Source organism: Lontra canadensis, unplaced genomic scaffold (assembly GCF_010015895.1).
Source record: "Lontra canadensis isolate GAN:19392208 unplaced genomic scaffold, GSC_riverotter_1.0 scaffold14, whole genome shotgun sequence".
Lineage (NCBI taxonomy): Eukaryota > Metazoa > Chordata > Mammalia > Carnivora > Mustelidae > Lontra > Lontra canadensis.
In genome coordinates, this window is record NW_022631008.1 from 8,508,351 (window position 1) to 8,524,698 (window position 16,348).

The following is a 16,348-nucleotide window of genomic DNA, read 5'->3' on the forward strand; positions in this document are numbered from 1 at the left end:
GATAACCAGAAAAGTCTCTGAGCACTGACTAGATCCCTTTTGGTGGAGTGACACACACATATCACAAGCAGCAATGCTATGAATGGGTTATACTTTTCCTTACCCTACAGTTCTTTTCTATGTCAATTTTATTTTACTATGTGTTTAGACAGTATACTTTTAGTTAGGTAATCAAATTGTTTGGGAATGACAGCCCTTTCTTTTATTTAAATAAAGTAATGGTAGACATTTATTTACTGGAAACTTTCTGGTAACAGATTTTGAGGAAGCTAAAAATGACACAGTTTAGTACAAACTGTCTTTTACCTTTATTGCTTGTATACACAGGAATACATTATAAAACTCAGAAGGAGGAGAAAAAAATAACAGAAGAAAAAGTTACCTGCTTTAGCATTTTTAAGAATAGTTTTGATAACTTCTTAGATCAACTTGCTTATCTGAAACAGAGCAAAACTACAATACAATCATGATGTAATTCTAATAATCACAGCAATTATGCTTTCATTTTTAATTTTCTCTTCATAAAACATTAATGCTATAAAAATGAGGTTGATGACATCCTTGTTTAAAAGACACCTTGTACTGGTATCAAAATGTGATTTATTTTAATACCAACTGAAAAAATAGAGCTTATATAGTCTATTATTTCAATGAATTTATTACCTTTATTTTCAAAGTTGGTAGCAAAGTTATTGTTAACAATATAAATTTTCTCTTTATAAGTGTTGAAATTCCCTTAAAAGTGTTGAAAGGCAGCAGGCATTCTAGGATGGGCTTGCAAGGAAAATCAATTACTCCAATGCTCATAAATAGTATACTTCATGAATCTGTATTTATTTCTTTAATTTCCTTACTAACTTTCCTGATTTGCCAGGTTTTTTACTCTTTTGGTATCATAAAAGAAATCTAAGCCCAAGCCTTTTAGCTGGAGCAATTATTTCCATTTTCAATTATTTCTCTTTAGTTTTTCAAATATAAACTAAAACAATCCAATAATCATTGCAGGAAGGAATGATCATTTAAGCTGGATCGTGTTCATTTACCTTTTAATTTCATTTAAGAGGTATTACTATTAGAGTGATAAAATCTTTACAGTTTCAACACACATACACTCAATCACAAAATTAAAATCTTTTTATCTTAAAAAAGAGGTTCCATTTTGTTCAATGTATCATAGTCATATTTTAGTCCAATGAAATGTTTTCGTTAAATACAGCAACCACCACTTACCTTTAAATATTTTATGGATGGAACTAAGTTCAGTACTGATTGAAGGATGCTGGCATCAGAGCCCTCACTTGCAACTATCCTTAAATGTTCTGCATTTCTATAATGTACCACTGATTATTCTAGATTTATAATACCCTGTCTTTAACTTGGTATATACCATCTTTTGGAAAAAAAAAATTGTTTTTTGAGATGAGATACAAGAACAAAATCATTCTTGAGGTTCCACCTCGAAAAAAAGACGATGTTTGCACATAGCAGCTAGTTTGATACCCCCTGTTTTTGTTAGGCTAGCCTTCACACAATGAGCATGCATATACAGCCATGGTTCACTGCCTCTGTTTTGAAGTTGAGAACTGCTGCTTATTCAAGTCACAGATGCCCCATGTTATACAAGGAGACAGTTGAATTGCATGTCCACCATAAGAAAAAGAAAATTAACGATGAAACGAAACAAAATGCAGCAAATACAGGCAGTTGGCATTCAGAACACGCCCCAAAGCTAATACTCATGAATTGTCATTATAAGGGCTTTTCTTTTCCTTAAAAAAAAAAAAAAAAAAAAAGTCTTTCTTTGCATATTTTAAAATTTAAAGGTCCCAGAGAATCATGAAGTGCCTTGTCGTTTTTGCTGCTGACTTCTGATGACCTCTAGTTGTTTTTTGCATTGCTGGTAGTAAGTAGAAAGGCTTTTGTTTTCATCTAAAAGCTTTTTATGTTCCTGTACCAGACGAGATGTATTTTGCTGGTCCTTTTCATCCTGGTCCAGTTCTGCAACTAGTTCTTGCCTGAAAACAAATACCACACAATAAAATATTGTATGTGATAGAAAAATTCATACTAATAACTGATGAGCTCGACTTTTTAGGACTTTTATTCTGGGTTGATCATTATGCATCTTAGGTATACTTATCAAATACACTTGTGGACTAGAATAAAAACTATCACCCACTAGTCTGTGTACCCATAGAAACACCATAATCCTTTTGTAAGTAACTGTACTTAGACAAGTAGTGAATGCAGATAAAATGGTATAAAACAACTTTTAAATACTAGTTTCCTGACCACAGGAAAATAACATGTTTTATCATTCACATTCCACTTTTACACTCATGAACTTTTATTCATGCTTTGAAGTTACAGTCTTATTTAACTACAGTACAAAGTGGGGGCTCATATAACATGTGCAAGCTAATTAAAATAGATGCTACCAACTTAGAATCTATTTCCTATTTTAAAAGTGAGAACAATACAAAGTACCACTTTCAAATGAGTTAACTCACTTTTACGAACATTTTCAGGAAAGACCATTAGACACTTTTATAGCCTGATAAAACTTTGGGAGATATTCAATATTAACTCCTAAAGTGAAGTTCCTGGATATAACTGAATAATTAATGAAAAGCCTTTAGATGATTTTCTTATAATATTTCTCATTTAAAGTATTTAATATTGATTAAAACTGTCATAATTTTCACACTCCCTTAATCCATCATTTATTTTTTCTAGCACACAACTAATCCCTCCTTCAAATGAACAAAGTATAGATTAAATATGTGAAAGAAAGAGGGTTTTTTTTTTTTAAAACATGAAGTGTCAACAATTCTACAATTAGCAGATTCTAATATTTATTTACTGTATATCCTTTAAGGTATTGAGCTGAAATAATTTTAACAGTAGGAGCTTGTTTTTCTTGGTTTTTTTTTTGGAAGTACGAACAAAACTTTCCACATATTACTTCAGGAAGCAAGAAATTTTCATTTATTTAGGTTAAAATTAACAGAGGGAATCCTATTACCATGTATACATATAGTTGCTTTGATTTTGTACTACAGCACTTCATTTCAGTTTCCACAATAATTAAGCTACAGAGGTATAAAATTTCATGAGGATCATGCTTAAGAAAACTGAAGTTTTTGCTTTGTTTTTTAGAATTTCAAATAAAGGACCATGAAAACTGATTTTCTTAAAAAAGGAGGAAGGCAGCCTCTTTATAACTCTCAGAAAAACACGTGAGCATAAAACTCCCCAGAAAAACACTCACATGTATAAAGTAATTCTACTCTCTTAAACATATACCTAGAAAGAATATATCTATAAAATATTTATTTATTTATTATTATTTTTTATGTTAACGTATAACATATTATTTTCCCCAGGGGTACAGGTCTGTGAATCATTGGGCTTCCACATTTCATAGTACTCACCACGCACAGCTGAGTATTAGTAAATCAAATTATTTTATTCATGTCTAAAGAAATAATAAATCTTTATAACTATAAATCTAAGCAGCTTTTAGCTTTAAAATTCTTAGGGCATAAGAAATGTTTATATAACACCAGTTTATTTTCCTTAATTTTAATATAGTATATGTAGTCAAAAGGGATGAATTTTGCATTAAAAAAAATAGCCAAAAGTTGCTTTAAACTTAAAGATGAGCACATGTAAAACCTTCAAGTTGGAAATATAGTTGACCCTGGAAAACATGGGTCTGAACTACATGGATCCACTTCCACATGGATTTTTGTACAGTACTGTAAATGTGTTTGCTTTTCCTTATGATTTCCTTAAGAAAACTTTTTCTCTGGCTTACTTTATTCTAGGAATAAAGTACAAAATACATATATAAAATATGTGTTAATTGACTGTTTATGTTATTGGTAAGGATTCTAGTCAACAGTAGGCCAATAGCATTTTTGAGGAGTCAAAATTTACATGTGGATTTTTCGATGAGTAGGGAATCAGCACCCCAACCCTCAAGCTGTTCAAGGGTCAACTCTATGCTTAACGATTAGTTCTAAAAATTACAAAGTTTTCAAGTTTTCCAACAATATTTCACCTTAACATATTTTAAACCCAAAATACTACTGTGTTTTATTCATAAAAGATAACTTACTTTCTCTGTAATAACAATGCAATTTCCGTTTGAACTTTCATATATTCTTGTGCCATTTTACAATGCTGTTCAAACACTGCCATAGATTCTTTGGAGTTTGGGCACGGTGCTAGAGGCTAAAAATAAATCAGGACTCTTAAAACATAATTCAGTCAAATTTCAGTATCAAGCTGAGAGTTAAGACAGTAACTGTGATATGTTTTTATAGCACTAAAGCAGTTGTCTTTTAAAAATAAGTGTTAAACCATTGTGTAGAAAATGTCAGTGTCCTTTTGACAGAGTTAACTCAGAATATAAATTCACACTCGCTGTTTTAACACTTTTGTTGTTACAGAGAATCATGACCAGAGTATCACTGGCCTCTGGTTTTACATTTCAGGTTGTCAAACTGTATTATATCAAAAGAAGCTTCTAGCTCTCATACTCATGAGGAGACAGTTAAGTGTATTACTTAAATTCTCAGTCACTATGAATATGACAGTGTACCATGAAATCTATTAAGTAGAAATGAGCTTCTGTAAATTTTTATACTGCAGCACTAAAATTAAAGAGCAAAAATGCTATTTTTGATATTCTTAGCATTCCTTTTTTTTTTGAGAAAGTGAGAGAATCTCAAGCAGGCTCCACACCCAGTGGAGAGCCTGACATGGGGCTCCACTTCAGAACCCTGAGAACAGGACCTGAGCCAAAATCAAGAGTTGGATGCTTGCAGCGCCTGGGTGGCTCAGTCATTAAGCAACTGCCTTCAGCTCAGGTAATGATCCCAGAGCCCTGGCATCAAGCCCCACATCGGGCTCTCTGCTTGGTGGGAAGCCTGCTTCTCCCTCTCCCACTTCCCCTGCTTGTGTTCCCTCTCTCACTATGTCTCTCTCTGTCAAATAAATAAATAAAATCTTTAAAAAAAGAGAGAAAAAAAAAAAAAGGAGTTGGGTACTTAACTGAGGAATCCAGATGACCCCCCCACATTCTTGGTATTCTTAAACAAATATATGGAAATATTTAAAGACAACTGTTAACCATGACTACCAATTTTAGATCTGATTAACTTAAACTTAACTGGACAAATCATTTTAACTTGATTTTAGAAAGTTTAAGGAGGCCATCTAAAAGCATAAATAAATGAATATATGATGCCAGATATAAATAAAACTGCCCACTTTCTAGATAGACTATGTCTAAACTTCTAAGGAAAAAGTAAACATTCACTGAGAAAGTACTCTTTTTACCTGTAGTTGGTGATCCAGTGTAAGATAAGCCATTGGGATAGAGTTATCTGATCCATTGGTATCTGGAATTCAAGTATGTGTTTTATTTTCTATCATGAATAATTATAAGCAAAACACAAGAGAGCATGCATGAATATTGGCATTTTTTCCTGAAGTAAATAATACATTAAAGTTATTGTTATTAATAATGAAGAGAGTCTATTTCTGAATTCTAAAGGTAAAAACAGAACATCCAATCACCAGATAATCAGAATGCAATCATACTCTAGCACAATTTAAGTTGGTTATAAATTGTGTAACGTTACAGGTCATAAGCCCTTGTTCAATTAAAAACATCTACCCTTGAGACTAGTACTACATTATATGTTAAACAACTTGAATTTAAATAAAATCCTGAAAGAAAACAAAAACAAAAACAGTGGTATGGGACCTTTATACTTCAAATTCAGTCTTCATTAACTCTACCTAATCTAACCTCGTATCTCTTTCCTTGATCATGCTGTTTACTATAATGCTGTGTTAATTCCCTGAATATTAGCATTCTTTAATGGAAAAGGTGTGGGGGAGACACATTCTCTTCCAGTGGAATATCTTAAATTTATATATATTCTAGTGTGAACTCCCTCCCACCTCTCCTAATGAGAATCGCTGCAGAAAAGGGAAGATGTTTTTGAGGGGAGTACATTGAACACAGGTGTAATGAATAGTAGGGAAACTAGCTCGATGTCATGGGCGGGAGAGTTAAATGGGTTAAATCAAACAACCTGTTGATTTTATCAAAGTATTTGAACAGACAGCTTTTATTTGTATTTCAAAAGAGGTAAACTGTCATAACAACTTGCATGAGTCACATGGGATTAATGTTTATGCCTCCAAAAGCAGGCAGGGCAACTGTGAAGTAATATGGACTTTTTTATTTCAGAAGTAGCTGCTTTCCCACTGTTAGGAAAGAGTAAATGAGTTAAATAAGTGAATTGTTCAAGGGCATCTGGGTGACTCCTTTGGTAAAGCGTCTGCTGTAAGCTCAGGTCATGACCCCAGGGTCCTGGAATTGAGCCCCACATCGGGCTCTCTGCTCGGCGGAGAGCCTTGCTTCTCCCTCTCCCTCCCATTCTACCTGTTTGTGGTCTGTCAAATAAATATATAAATAATCTTAAAAAAAGAAAGTGAACTGTTCAGTCCCTTTCCTAACAAGTGACTCCTTGAAAGAGTGGTGCAGATAAATATATGTTCGGGCTGACAGCAAGGCACGGCATGCAATGCAATAAAAATCCAGGACAGTCCGATGGTTCGGTAACTTCAATAATTTATTACTGACTGATATTCTAGTTTTCTTTTTCAAAGCCATTGTGAATGTGCTTGCAAATAACTCCAAAAGCTAAGCTAAATCAAACGATATAAGAAAATGCATGTAAGAAATAACATGCAATGCTAACATATAGTAAGCTGTCAACACATGGTGGTGATGGTTACTATTACTGTTGTTATTATTGACACTAAATGGAGAATTAGGAAGGAAGGGCAGTTTTAAGTTTGTATTTCAGATTGAAAAAGTAATGTTTAAAAAAAGTAATGTTTATTAAATACTGGAGTGCAATAAAGAGTGGAGTGTAGTGCCTAGTACAGTCTTACCTACCCTAAAATCATATACTAACGTAAGTATTCTTCTGGAATGGCTAAAGGAAAACTACATTTAACTTATTATCTCTCTAACTCTTTCCCTACCCACAACAACAGTTTCGAACTATGTGCCCAGGGAACACTACTTTCCGCAAAAGTACAATTGATTAAAAATTATTTCCCCCTGGGCTTTATAGGAAGAATTAAGTATCTTGAACTCATTCAATATTTCTATTCTTATTACTTTCTTAAATCTTTCATACTTGATATATCTTATCAAATAAGCACCCTGTCATCTGATATATATTTACTTTTAAAAAAATTTTTATTTTTTAAAAGATTTTTTTTTGAGAGAGAGAGAAAGCATGAGAGAGCACAGAAGCAGCGGGATGGGGAGCAGGAAAGGGAGAAGGCGGCCAGTGCCGGGCTCCATCCCAGGATCCTGGAATCATGACCTGAGCTGAAGGCAGATGCTTAACTGAAAGAGCCACACAGGCGCCCCTCTGATACATATTTTAAAATTAAGTATATTAGTGTTTCAAGTATTCAGGGAATAGAAAAAAAAAATTCAAGGATTGTTCTATTAACTTTTAAAACACTGAGCTTTCCACTGCAAATTTAGTAGTTTTTAAAAATTACTTAAAGCATGATGAGTTTTTTATTTTTTAATGTGTCAGTATTATGACTCTAATAAGATTGTAAGCAGTGGGCCATGTTTTATACTTCTAATCTTTGCAAATAAGAAAAACTCTTCGGTGGGTTTTTCCCTCTCTGTGGCTCCCTCAACTGTGTCTAGCTATCTTTCTAACTGCTCTTGTGTATGTATGTCTTTCTTCATCCTCTGTTTATTATAAATATAAATCCAAGAGCACTCATTGTGTGCTATGATTATTAAATTGATATGCTTCTTATTTTTCTCTGAAAATGGATAGAAATCCCTCCTCTTTTAAAATAAAACCACCTAATTAATTAGGTTACTTAAACTTCTGTATGCACTTCTAAATTTTTCCTGAACCAGGGAGACTTCAAAGAAAAAGGCTTTACTAATATCTCTTCCCTGTAATTTATTGTATTAGCTTGATTATCAGTACTTTTCTTAGAAACAATGCAAAACTGATCATTAAATATAAGCTTAAACCAGTTTCAACTTCTAAAATTATATTCAAAATTATCTAAAATTATAACCACATACTTGCTGTATTTCAAAGGAAAGACAAAATTCAGTTGAATTTTGGACCTAGATATGATTTCTAGCTATTGGTATTTTAGGTCCCAGCAAGGAAAAAAGTGAGATTGGGTTTGAAAGGCTGGAAGAACACATGAAGTAGGAAAAAAAAACAGAAGTGAAAGGGACATAAGAGAATTTTTATTTTACGTCCATGAATTCACAATTCCATTGACTGGCATGGCTAGATTAGTCTAGACTGAAGTCAGGAGGCCCTGCAAAAGTTGAGCACTAGGTCTCAGCAAATGGTGTAATGTCAGGGCAAGTACTGAGGGTTGTTAATGATCAAATCTGTCAAGAGCATTTCCCTACCTACCTCTGAGAGAAAGCACATTGTGACAAATTCTACATATGTGCTGAGTAGTGACTGTTCTGGACAATCGGGGTTGGGCTTGCTAGGGGTGAAACTCAGAGGATTCTTTGCCACCACTAAATTTAAACTTACTAAAACGAGGGAGTACACCCCTGGCTAAACTTAGTTGTATCTTACATGAAAGAGAGAAAGCTATTCAGTTAATTTTTTTAAATTAAATTATGAACTTGACTAAGCCATGCCAAATATCTATAAATACTTACAAGGAGTGTTTTAGTTTGTAAAGGGAGAAAGCTGACTTTTTAATTTCAATTTAATTGACACTATTAATAACACAGTTGATCTTAAATAAAATCACAAATGGTTTAATTTTCCAAGGCCTAGGAGATCATCTTTCCCTCTCTGACATAATAACATATAAATAACAAATTTTTATAGAACCATACTGCTGAGTATTCATCAGGGAATTCTCTTAATGCTAAGGAAAGTTAATTCCACTGTGGCACATAACTTCCTGCTTGCCCATAATAAAACTATTCCATCATTAGATTTTAATACTAGTATTTTGACCAGTTAGTCATTCATGTTAGGGAATTTTAGTATTATTATTACTATTTTTAAAAGATTTTATTTATTTATTTGACACAGAGAGAGAAAGAGATCACAGGTAGGCAGGCAGAGACAAGGGGGAAGCAGAGAGCCCAATGTAGGGCTCAATCCCAGGACCCTGAGATCCTGACCTGAGCCAAAGGCAGAGGCTTAACCCACTGAGCCACCTAGGTGCCACTAGGGAGTTTTAATTTAACAGGCTTTTTAAGGTCTAATTAACAGAAATTTATGTAACATTAATGGTCAGAATTTTTTTTCTTACTGAAGTACATGGTATCTCGTGTCTTTAAGACAAAAGACTGAGACTAAGATGATTATTTTTATTCTCCTACTGATTTTAGTTATTTAAATGATAATGGACTTTACTACTATCATCTGTAGGATGGATCAAAAATAGGAAAATCAGAGACTTAAGAATCAAGAATACAGTATCCTCCTCTGTAGAGGAACAAAATCATCTTTAATATAGATGGTTAGTATCTGGGGGGGGAATGCAGAAGGCAAGACAATCTATCTCAGAACTCAAAAACTCATCTTTAAGTTTATTGCTAAATATTTGATTTTATTAATATGAAAATCTACTCTGAAATGCCTGCCTTTATAAAGATCAGTGTCATGACACAAATAAATGGAAATAAATATGACAAATTCAACTTCTTAATTATAGTGAGGAAATACACTGGTCACCTGTGGAATCATCAGGAGTCCATGCATGACTTCGAGTTGGCTTTTCTGAGGTTGGTCCTGAGGTAGTGATCATTCTGACGCTAGGACTGGATGACCTACTGCTTACCTACAGGAAGAAATGATAGGAGGAACAAAATGTGATTTTTATGTGAAAAAAAAGATAAGAGAAAATTTTTATTATAAAGCAAAGGACAGCCTTCCATTTCTATCACTAGAGGTCCTGAAATATTCTTGGAAAAAAATAAATAAATCCTCTAAGATTTTATACACACACACATACGTCTGTACATATGTATACACACAAACAAAAAATTTATGCACTCATGCATAATACCTCTTAAAAACTGATGAGCTTTCAAGAAAGTAAGAGAAATGCTCTGAGACCAGAAATAAAGCAGGATCAGGAGTCCAGTAAGTGCTTAAACTGTGAGCCCTGGGAATTTCAAATGAACACCAATGACCTAAAACTTTTGTTTTGACTGTGTTCTGCACTCAAAGGAATAGGCATTAAGTCTTAGGCCTTTGTAGGATGGGAATAAGACTGGAGAACTCTGTGCTTAAAGCTAAAACCCAAGAAAGACTTCAGTCTTGGGGAAAGAGTGAACTAGGAATAAAGATCTACCCTACAAAAGCAGAGAGCAAATAAATTTGTCTGTGTTGGGAGTGGCTCTGGGTGGAGGGGAGAAATGTATCCACTGTGAATTCATAAAATATTTACATAACTGCTGGACGATACAACAAATCCCAACCACAATCAATCCAAAGCAGAAAAAAATAACAGAACTACAATAATGAATTAAACATATGTCATATTATAGTCAATTCTAGAGAACAAAGAAAATAGAAGATAGCAGAAAGTAGCTAAAGACAGATTATTCCCAAAACCATCCAGTTAGATTCTTTTTTTTTTTTTTAAAGATTTTATTTATTTATTTGACAGAGATCACAAGTAGGCAGAGAGGAAGGCAGAGAGGAGGAAGCAGGCTCCCTGCTGAGCAGAGAGCCCGATGCGGAGCTCGATCCCAGGACTCCAGGATCATGACCTGAGCTGAAGGCAGAGGCTTTAACCCACTGAGCCACTCAGGTGCCCCTCCAGTTAGATTCTTAATAGCAAAAAGGAAGCCAGAAGAAAGTGGAGTATCTTTAAGCTGCTAAAAGAAAATAACTATCTTAGAATTGTTTGGCCAACAAAAACATAAAGAATGAGGTCAAGGGGCGCCTGGGTGGCTCAGTGGGTTAAGGCCTCTGCCTTCGGCTCGGGTGGTGATCCCGGGGTCCTGGGATCAGGCCCCGCATCGGGCTCTCTGCTCAGCGGGGAGCCTGCTTCCTCCTCTCTCTCTGCCTACTTGTGATCTCTGTCTGTCAAATAAATAAATAAAATATTAAAAAAAAAAAAGAATGAGGTCAAAATAACATTCTTAGACAAAAATAGACTCTACCATCCATAAGCTCTTTTTAAAAAATTTTTTAAATTTTTAAATTTTTTTTCATCCATAAGCTCTTATAACAATTTCTAAAGCACGTAGTTTAGGGTTAAGAAAAAGTTTTCCCTGATTGAAGGACCAAGTTGCAATCAGGAATACTGGTAAACATAAGGAGATTCTATGCACATAAAATATTAAACAATGGGAACATGACTAATCTTCAAAATTACCAAGCAAACAGATAATAAGACAGTAATAAAACTTGAATAAAAACAGTATAAGCAAGGGGCGCCTGGGTGGCTCAGTGGGTTAAGCCTCTGCCTTCGGCTCAGGTCATGATCTCAGGGTCCTGGGATCAAGCCCAGCATAGGGCTCTCTGCTCAGCGGGGAACCTGCTTCCCCCTCTCTCTCTGCCTCTCTGCCTACTTGTGGTCTCTGTCAAATAAATAAATAAAATCTATAATAAATAAAATCTATAATAAAAAAATAAAATAAAAAAAATAAAAAAAATAGCATAAGCAAGAGACTGATTTAAAAATCCTTATATTGTTGAAGATGAGGTAAAGATACTAACTTTAGGTTGAGTATGAGTGTTAAAATTTCACAGGTAGTTACTAGAAGTAGTAGTATATGATATCCCCAATTTAGAAAGACAATTAATGGGATGAGAAATATATTTGTTCAATTCAAAGGAAGGCAAAAAAAGGAGCAAAAAGGGAAATAAGAGAAAGCACAAGATAAAAAGGAACAAATCAATCAGTAACCATAATATAAATGGATTAATTTCTTGAGTTAAGATATTTAAAAAATCAGACTGTAAGGTTGGATTAAATGCTCTTTATAAGAGACAGCTCTAATTCACAGGGTAGAGAAACCAGGAAGTTAAAGGATGAAAAAAGACAGGCAAACCTACCCAAAATAAAGTTATGTAGCTATATTAATATGAGAAAGAATACATTTTAGGATTAAAAAAAATTACTAGAGAAAGAGATAACATGATTAGTGAGTCAATTCATTATGTAACAACAATTCAAAATTTATAATGCTCTACCTATTATAAGATATGCTATATCTATACATAGCTTCCAAACAGATACAGCAATAAAAATGCAAGGAGAAAGGGACATAATCACCACTATAGTGCAGTATTTTAAAACTCCTTGGTAAATGATTTATAAAACCAGACCAAAAAATAAGATACAACACCAGTAAAACCTGAACTGCATTAAGAAGAAAGCTTAATCTAAACATATCAATGAATCCTATACCTAAAAACTGGAGAATATGCATTCTTTTTAAGCACCATGGAACATTTATGAAAACTGATCATGTACTAGCCATAAGACAAATCTCAAAAAAAGTTAAAAAAAAATTTATTTTTGTACTGACTCAAAGTTAACCTTAAAAATCTCATATATTTGGACATTTAAAAACACTTTTAAATAACTAACTGTTCAAAGAAAGCAACGTGGAAATGAGAATGTATTTGAACTGATTTTTACCATGAAACACAGTAAAACCTGTGGGACGCAACTACAGAGGCACTTGGAGAAAAATACTTAATTCCAAATATTTAGATGAAAAAAGTTAGAAGCAATGACAGTTTATAAGCTTAGAGATTTAACTTATAAAATTGGAAAAAGAACAAAGTCATCAGCCTCCCTTCAAAAATAACAAAATAAGAATGAGAGAATACTATAAATTGGTGGTTAGTAAATTAAAAATAAAACAAAAAATTAAAAAAAGTGAAATAGAGAAATTCTAAAAAATATATAAATCACTGAAGTTTCTATACATTAGAGAAAACACCAACCTCAGAGGATTTTACAGTTGAGTTCTATCAAGCACTTACCATCCTGAAGAAATTATTCTAGAAAAAAGAAACACTTCCTGACTCATTCTGTAAGGCAGTAAATCTGATTAAGAAATAAGGACAGAAAAAGAAAAACTGCTAGGCAACTTCACTGATGAATATAGGGGCAAAAATCAAAATCCTAAAAATTATATTAGCAAATGGAATTTGGCAGTATAAAAACAATAAAAATCATTTGAAAAGTTGAGGTTATCCTATAAATGCAAAGGTCACTTTGTGCTAGGAATTCTATTAATCCAATTTATCATATTAACAGATTAAAGGAGAAAAATCTCAACAGATGCATAAAAAAAGCATTTGACAAAATTTAACAGCCATTTATGAAACTACATGTAACAAACTTGAATTCCATTCAAGAGAAGATAGTTTCTTAACTAGAGAACTAGTATTTATAAAAAGTCTAGAAATGTGGTAGCACAGAAAATGGCATTGTAGGCTGGTGGATGACAGAAAGGTCACAGGCAAGGAGCACACACAGGCAGAGTCATGGGAATTGATCATGTTCCATTTCTTAAGCTGGGTGGTGGATTCATAAGTGTTCATTTTATTATCAGGCTTTATAACTTACATAGTACATATACTCTTATCTATGTATTAATATTTCATATATTAAAAATTCTCAAAGGACATATGAGTTAAAATGGATTTTATAGGACTCTTAAAAAAAAAAGATTTTATTTATTTGTCAGAGAGCGTGCGCACGCGTACACACACACAAGCAGGCCAAGTGGCAGGCAGAGGCGGAGAGAGAAGCAGGCTCCCTGCCTAGCAAGGCGCCCGATGCGGGACTTGATCCCAAGACCCTGGGATCATGACCTGAGCTGAAGGCAGCAGCTTAACTGAGCCACCCAGGTGTCCCTATAAGACTCTTTTTCAAAAAATCACCTTTTTTTCTTAAAAGTGTTACTGATACTTAAAAAAGAATATGGAGTTATACAAAGTAAAACATAAAAAGTACATAAATTCAAAAAAATCTTCAACAGAAACACTCAAAGACGGCATCAAGTAAAATGAGGGCAATACAATAGTTATAGAAAGTCCCCATGTGTAGAAATTAGCAGATGTGAGTTCTAATTATGGTACTATGTCTAATTTAGTTTACTTCAAGAAGTCTTGTTTTCTTTATCTAGAGAGGGGGTGGAGCTGGGTTAAAGATGTGGTAACTTTTAGTATTTCATCCACTGCTACAGTTCTATTATTTTAAGCCTTGAAAACTCACAACGGATTGAGGATACTAAAACTGTAAAAGGCACTTGTATAATAATTTTGGAAATAAATCACAAAATAATTCTGAAGAAAAGACTGATGGAATATTACTTTCATCTTGGGTACCTAAGAAATTGCTTCAGAAACTCCAAAAAAAGCTTTCCTATACCACAAACAATTTTCAACTCCTTATTAGACTGGTCTTTCCAAAACCTTAGTTTATTCATGTCATAATTACAAAGGTGCCCTGTGTATAACAATGCTCATTGTTTTTCTCTCCTTATTGCTAATTCTTCTTCATCCTTTTAGGGCCCTGCTGAGATTCCCTTCAACACGTTATGTTCATTCTTGCTACATCCTTGGTTCTCTGAGCACAAAGCCAGATCCTGTGTTTGAAGACTACTTTATTCTAGCAGCATCTACAAATATTCATCTACTGGTTGTGAATGGATCAATTCTGAAATTCCCACCCTGGAATTCCTAATCCTCCATTGGCAGGTTTTACCTTACCTATCCGGATTATCTCTCCTCTGACAATTCCTTATGCCCCTCTTTCTCTTCCTGCTTTTAATCTTGACCCTATATTCATTTAAGGATTATATGGTCTAATGCAAAGAGCAAATAAGACAACTGAACTACATGAATCTGACATTTTATACATCAAAATAATAGAGTATCAGCGAGTTCACATGATTTAGTCTAATACTTTGTGGAGACCTGGATTTAAATCTCAGTTCTGCCATCTTTGGCTATGTGAACTTGAATATAAATGAGCTTAAGGCACCAAAACTTTTGGTGCCTTAAGCTCATTTATCAAGTGTGGTTGAATAGTAGTAAGAGTTAGGAAGTCAGGCACTGGAAACAATACAACCCAGAGTCTGAATCTCTGTCTGCTATTTATTAGCAGTGTGGCTTTACATAAGTTGTTTAATCTCTAAGCCTCAATAAGTAAAATGAGGACAGTATTACCTGCCTCATCAGTTTGTAAAAAAATCAAATGAAATAAAGTATCTGAAGTATTTTTTGACACAATAAAAATGTTCACTAAGTGGCTGATTATTAGGTTGTAAATCTAAGATGGGAATATATGAATGAACTTGTAGCACCTAACAATTCTCTCTCAAGATTAAAATCACAGTTCTTTTTATAAAACACAGTGACTAAACCCTGTAACAAAGACACTTTTCTTCTTTGAATTTGGCTGTATTTATAGTCTGCTACTACATAAGCCTCAACTTGAGACTGAAATAGTTTATATTACTCTCAATGTTTGTTATTCCTCAAAAATATTATAATATACTAAGGGCAGAGATCATGTGTATTTGTATACTGCACTCCCCAGGACTTAGGAAATATAATAACTACAAAATAAATACTCATTGAATAAAATGATAACATAAGCTCTTAGTACTCAGGTATAAGACTGGTGCTTAGGCTTATTTACCTTTTGTATACAAGACAGAATATATACCAAAAAGAATCAGTGATGAAATTTGTTAACTCTTACTTTGGATGCTGCCACCCTTGGTAAAAAAAAAAAAAAAAAGGAAAAAAAAATTAGAAAATTCCCCTGAGTCCTTTAAACCTTTTTTTTTTTTTTTTTTTTTTTTTTTTTTTTTTTAAGAGAGGGAGGGAGGAAGGGAGAGAGGGAGTGGGAGAGAGAATCTTAAGCAGGCTCTATGCCTAACTTGGAGCCTGATACGGGGCTTGATCTCACAACCCTGAGATCATGACCTGAGCTGAAATCAAGAGTCACATGTTTAACCGACTAAGCCACCTAGATGCCTGAAGGCTAATATTTTAAAGTCAAGTTTCAAAACTAGTTTTTCCTGAAAACTATAGGAAAAGCCATCATGAGCTAAATTTACATCCATAAATTAACTAAGTAAGTCTTCAGACTTCAATAAATTGGTTTTTCAATGAGGAACAATATGCTAAAATGTTCATATAAAAAAACTAAATATTTAAAAATAAGCCATAATTGTATTTCTTGAACATCTGAAAAATATAAGGTAATAAATAAGAGGATCACGTAATATTTG

The 16,348-nt window shown here is 33.6% G+C and overlaps 1 protein-coding gene across 4 annotated transcripts in view; it reads right to left on the bottom strand.

Moving 5' to 3' along the window:
• Window positions 1–283: 283 nt before the first annotated feature.
• The window catches only part of MAP3K7 (mitogen-activated protein kinase kinase kinase 7), a 74,271-nt gene continuing 58,206 nt past the window's right edge, over window positions 284–16,348 (bottom strand). For 2 of the 4 annotated variants that reach the window (XM_032858140.1, XM_032858142.1), the window contains 4 exons: window positions 9,804–9,909; window positions 5,350–5,411; window positions 4,124–4,239; window positions 284–2,015 (listed from right to left, as the gene is read on the bottom strand). In XM_032858140.1, the coding sequence (XP_032714031.1) occupies window positions 1,835–2,015; window positions 4,124–4,239; window positions 5,350–5,411; window positions 9,804–9,909 (465 nt within the window). In that variant the 3' untranslated portion in view covers window positions 284–1,834. The remainder of the gene's footprint in view (window positions 2,016–4,123; window positions 4,240–5,349; window positions 5,412–9,803; window positions 9,910–16,348) is intronic. The other 2 variants (XR_004382740.1, XR_004382739.1) reach the window with 2 other exon arrangements.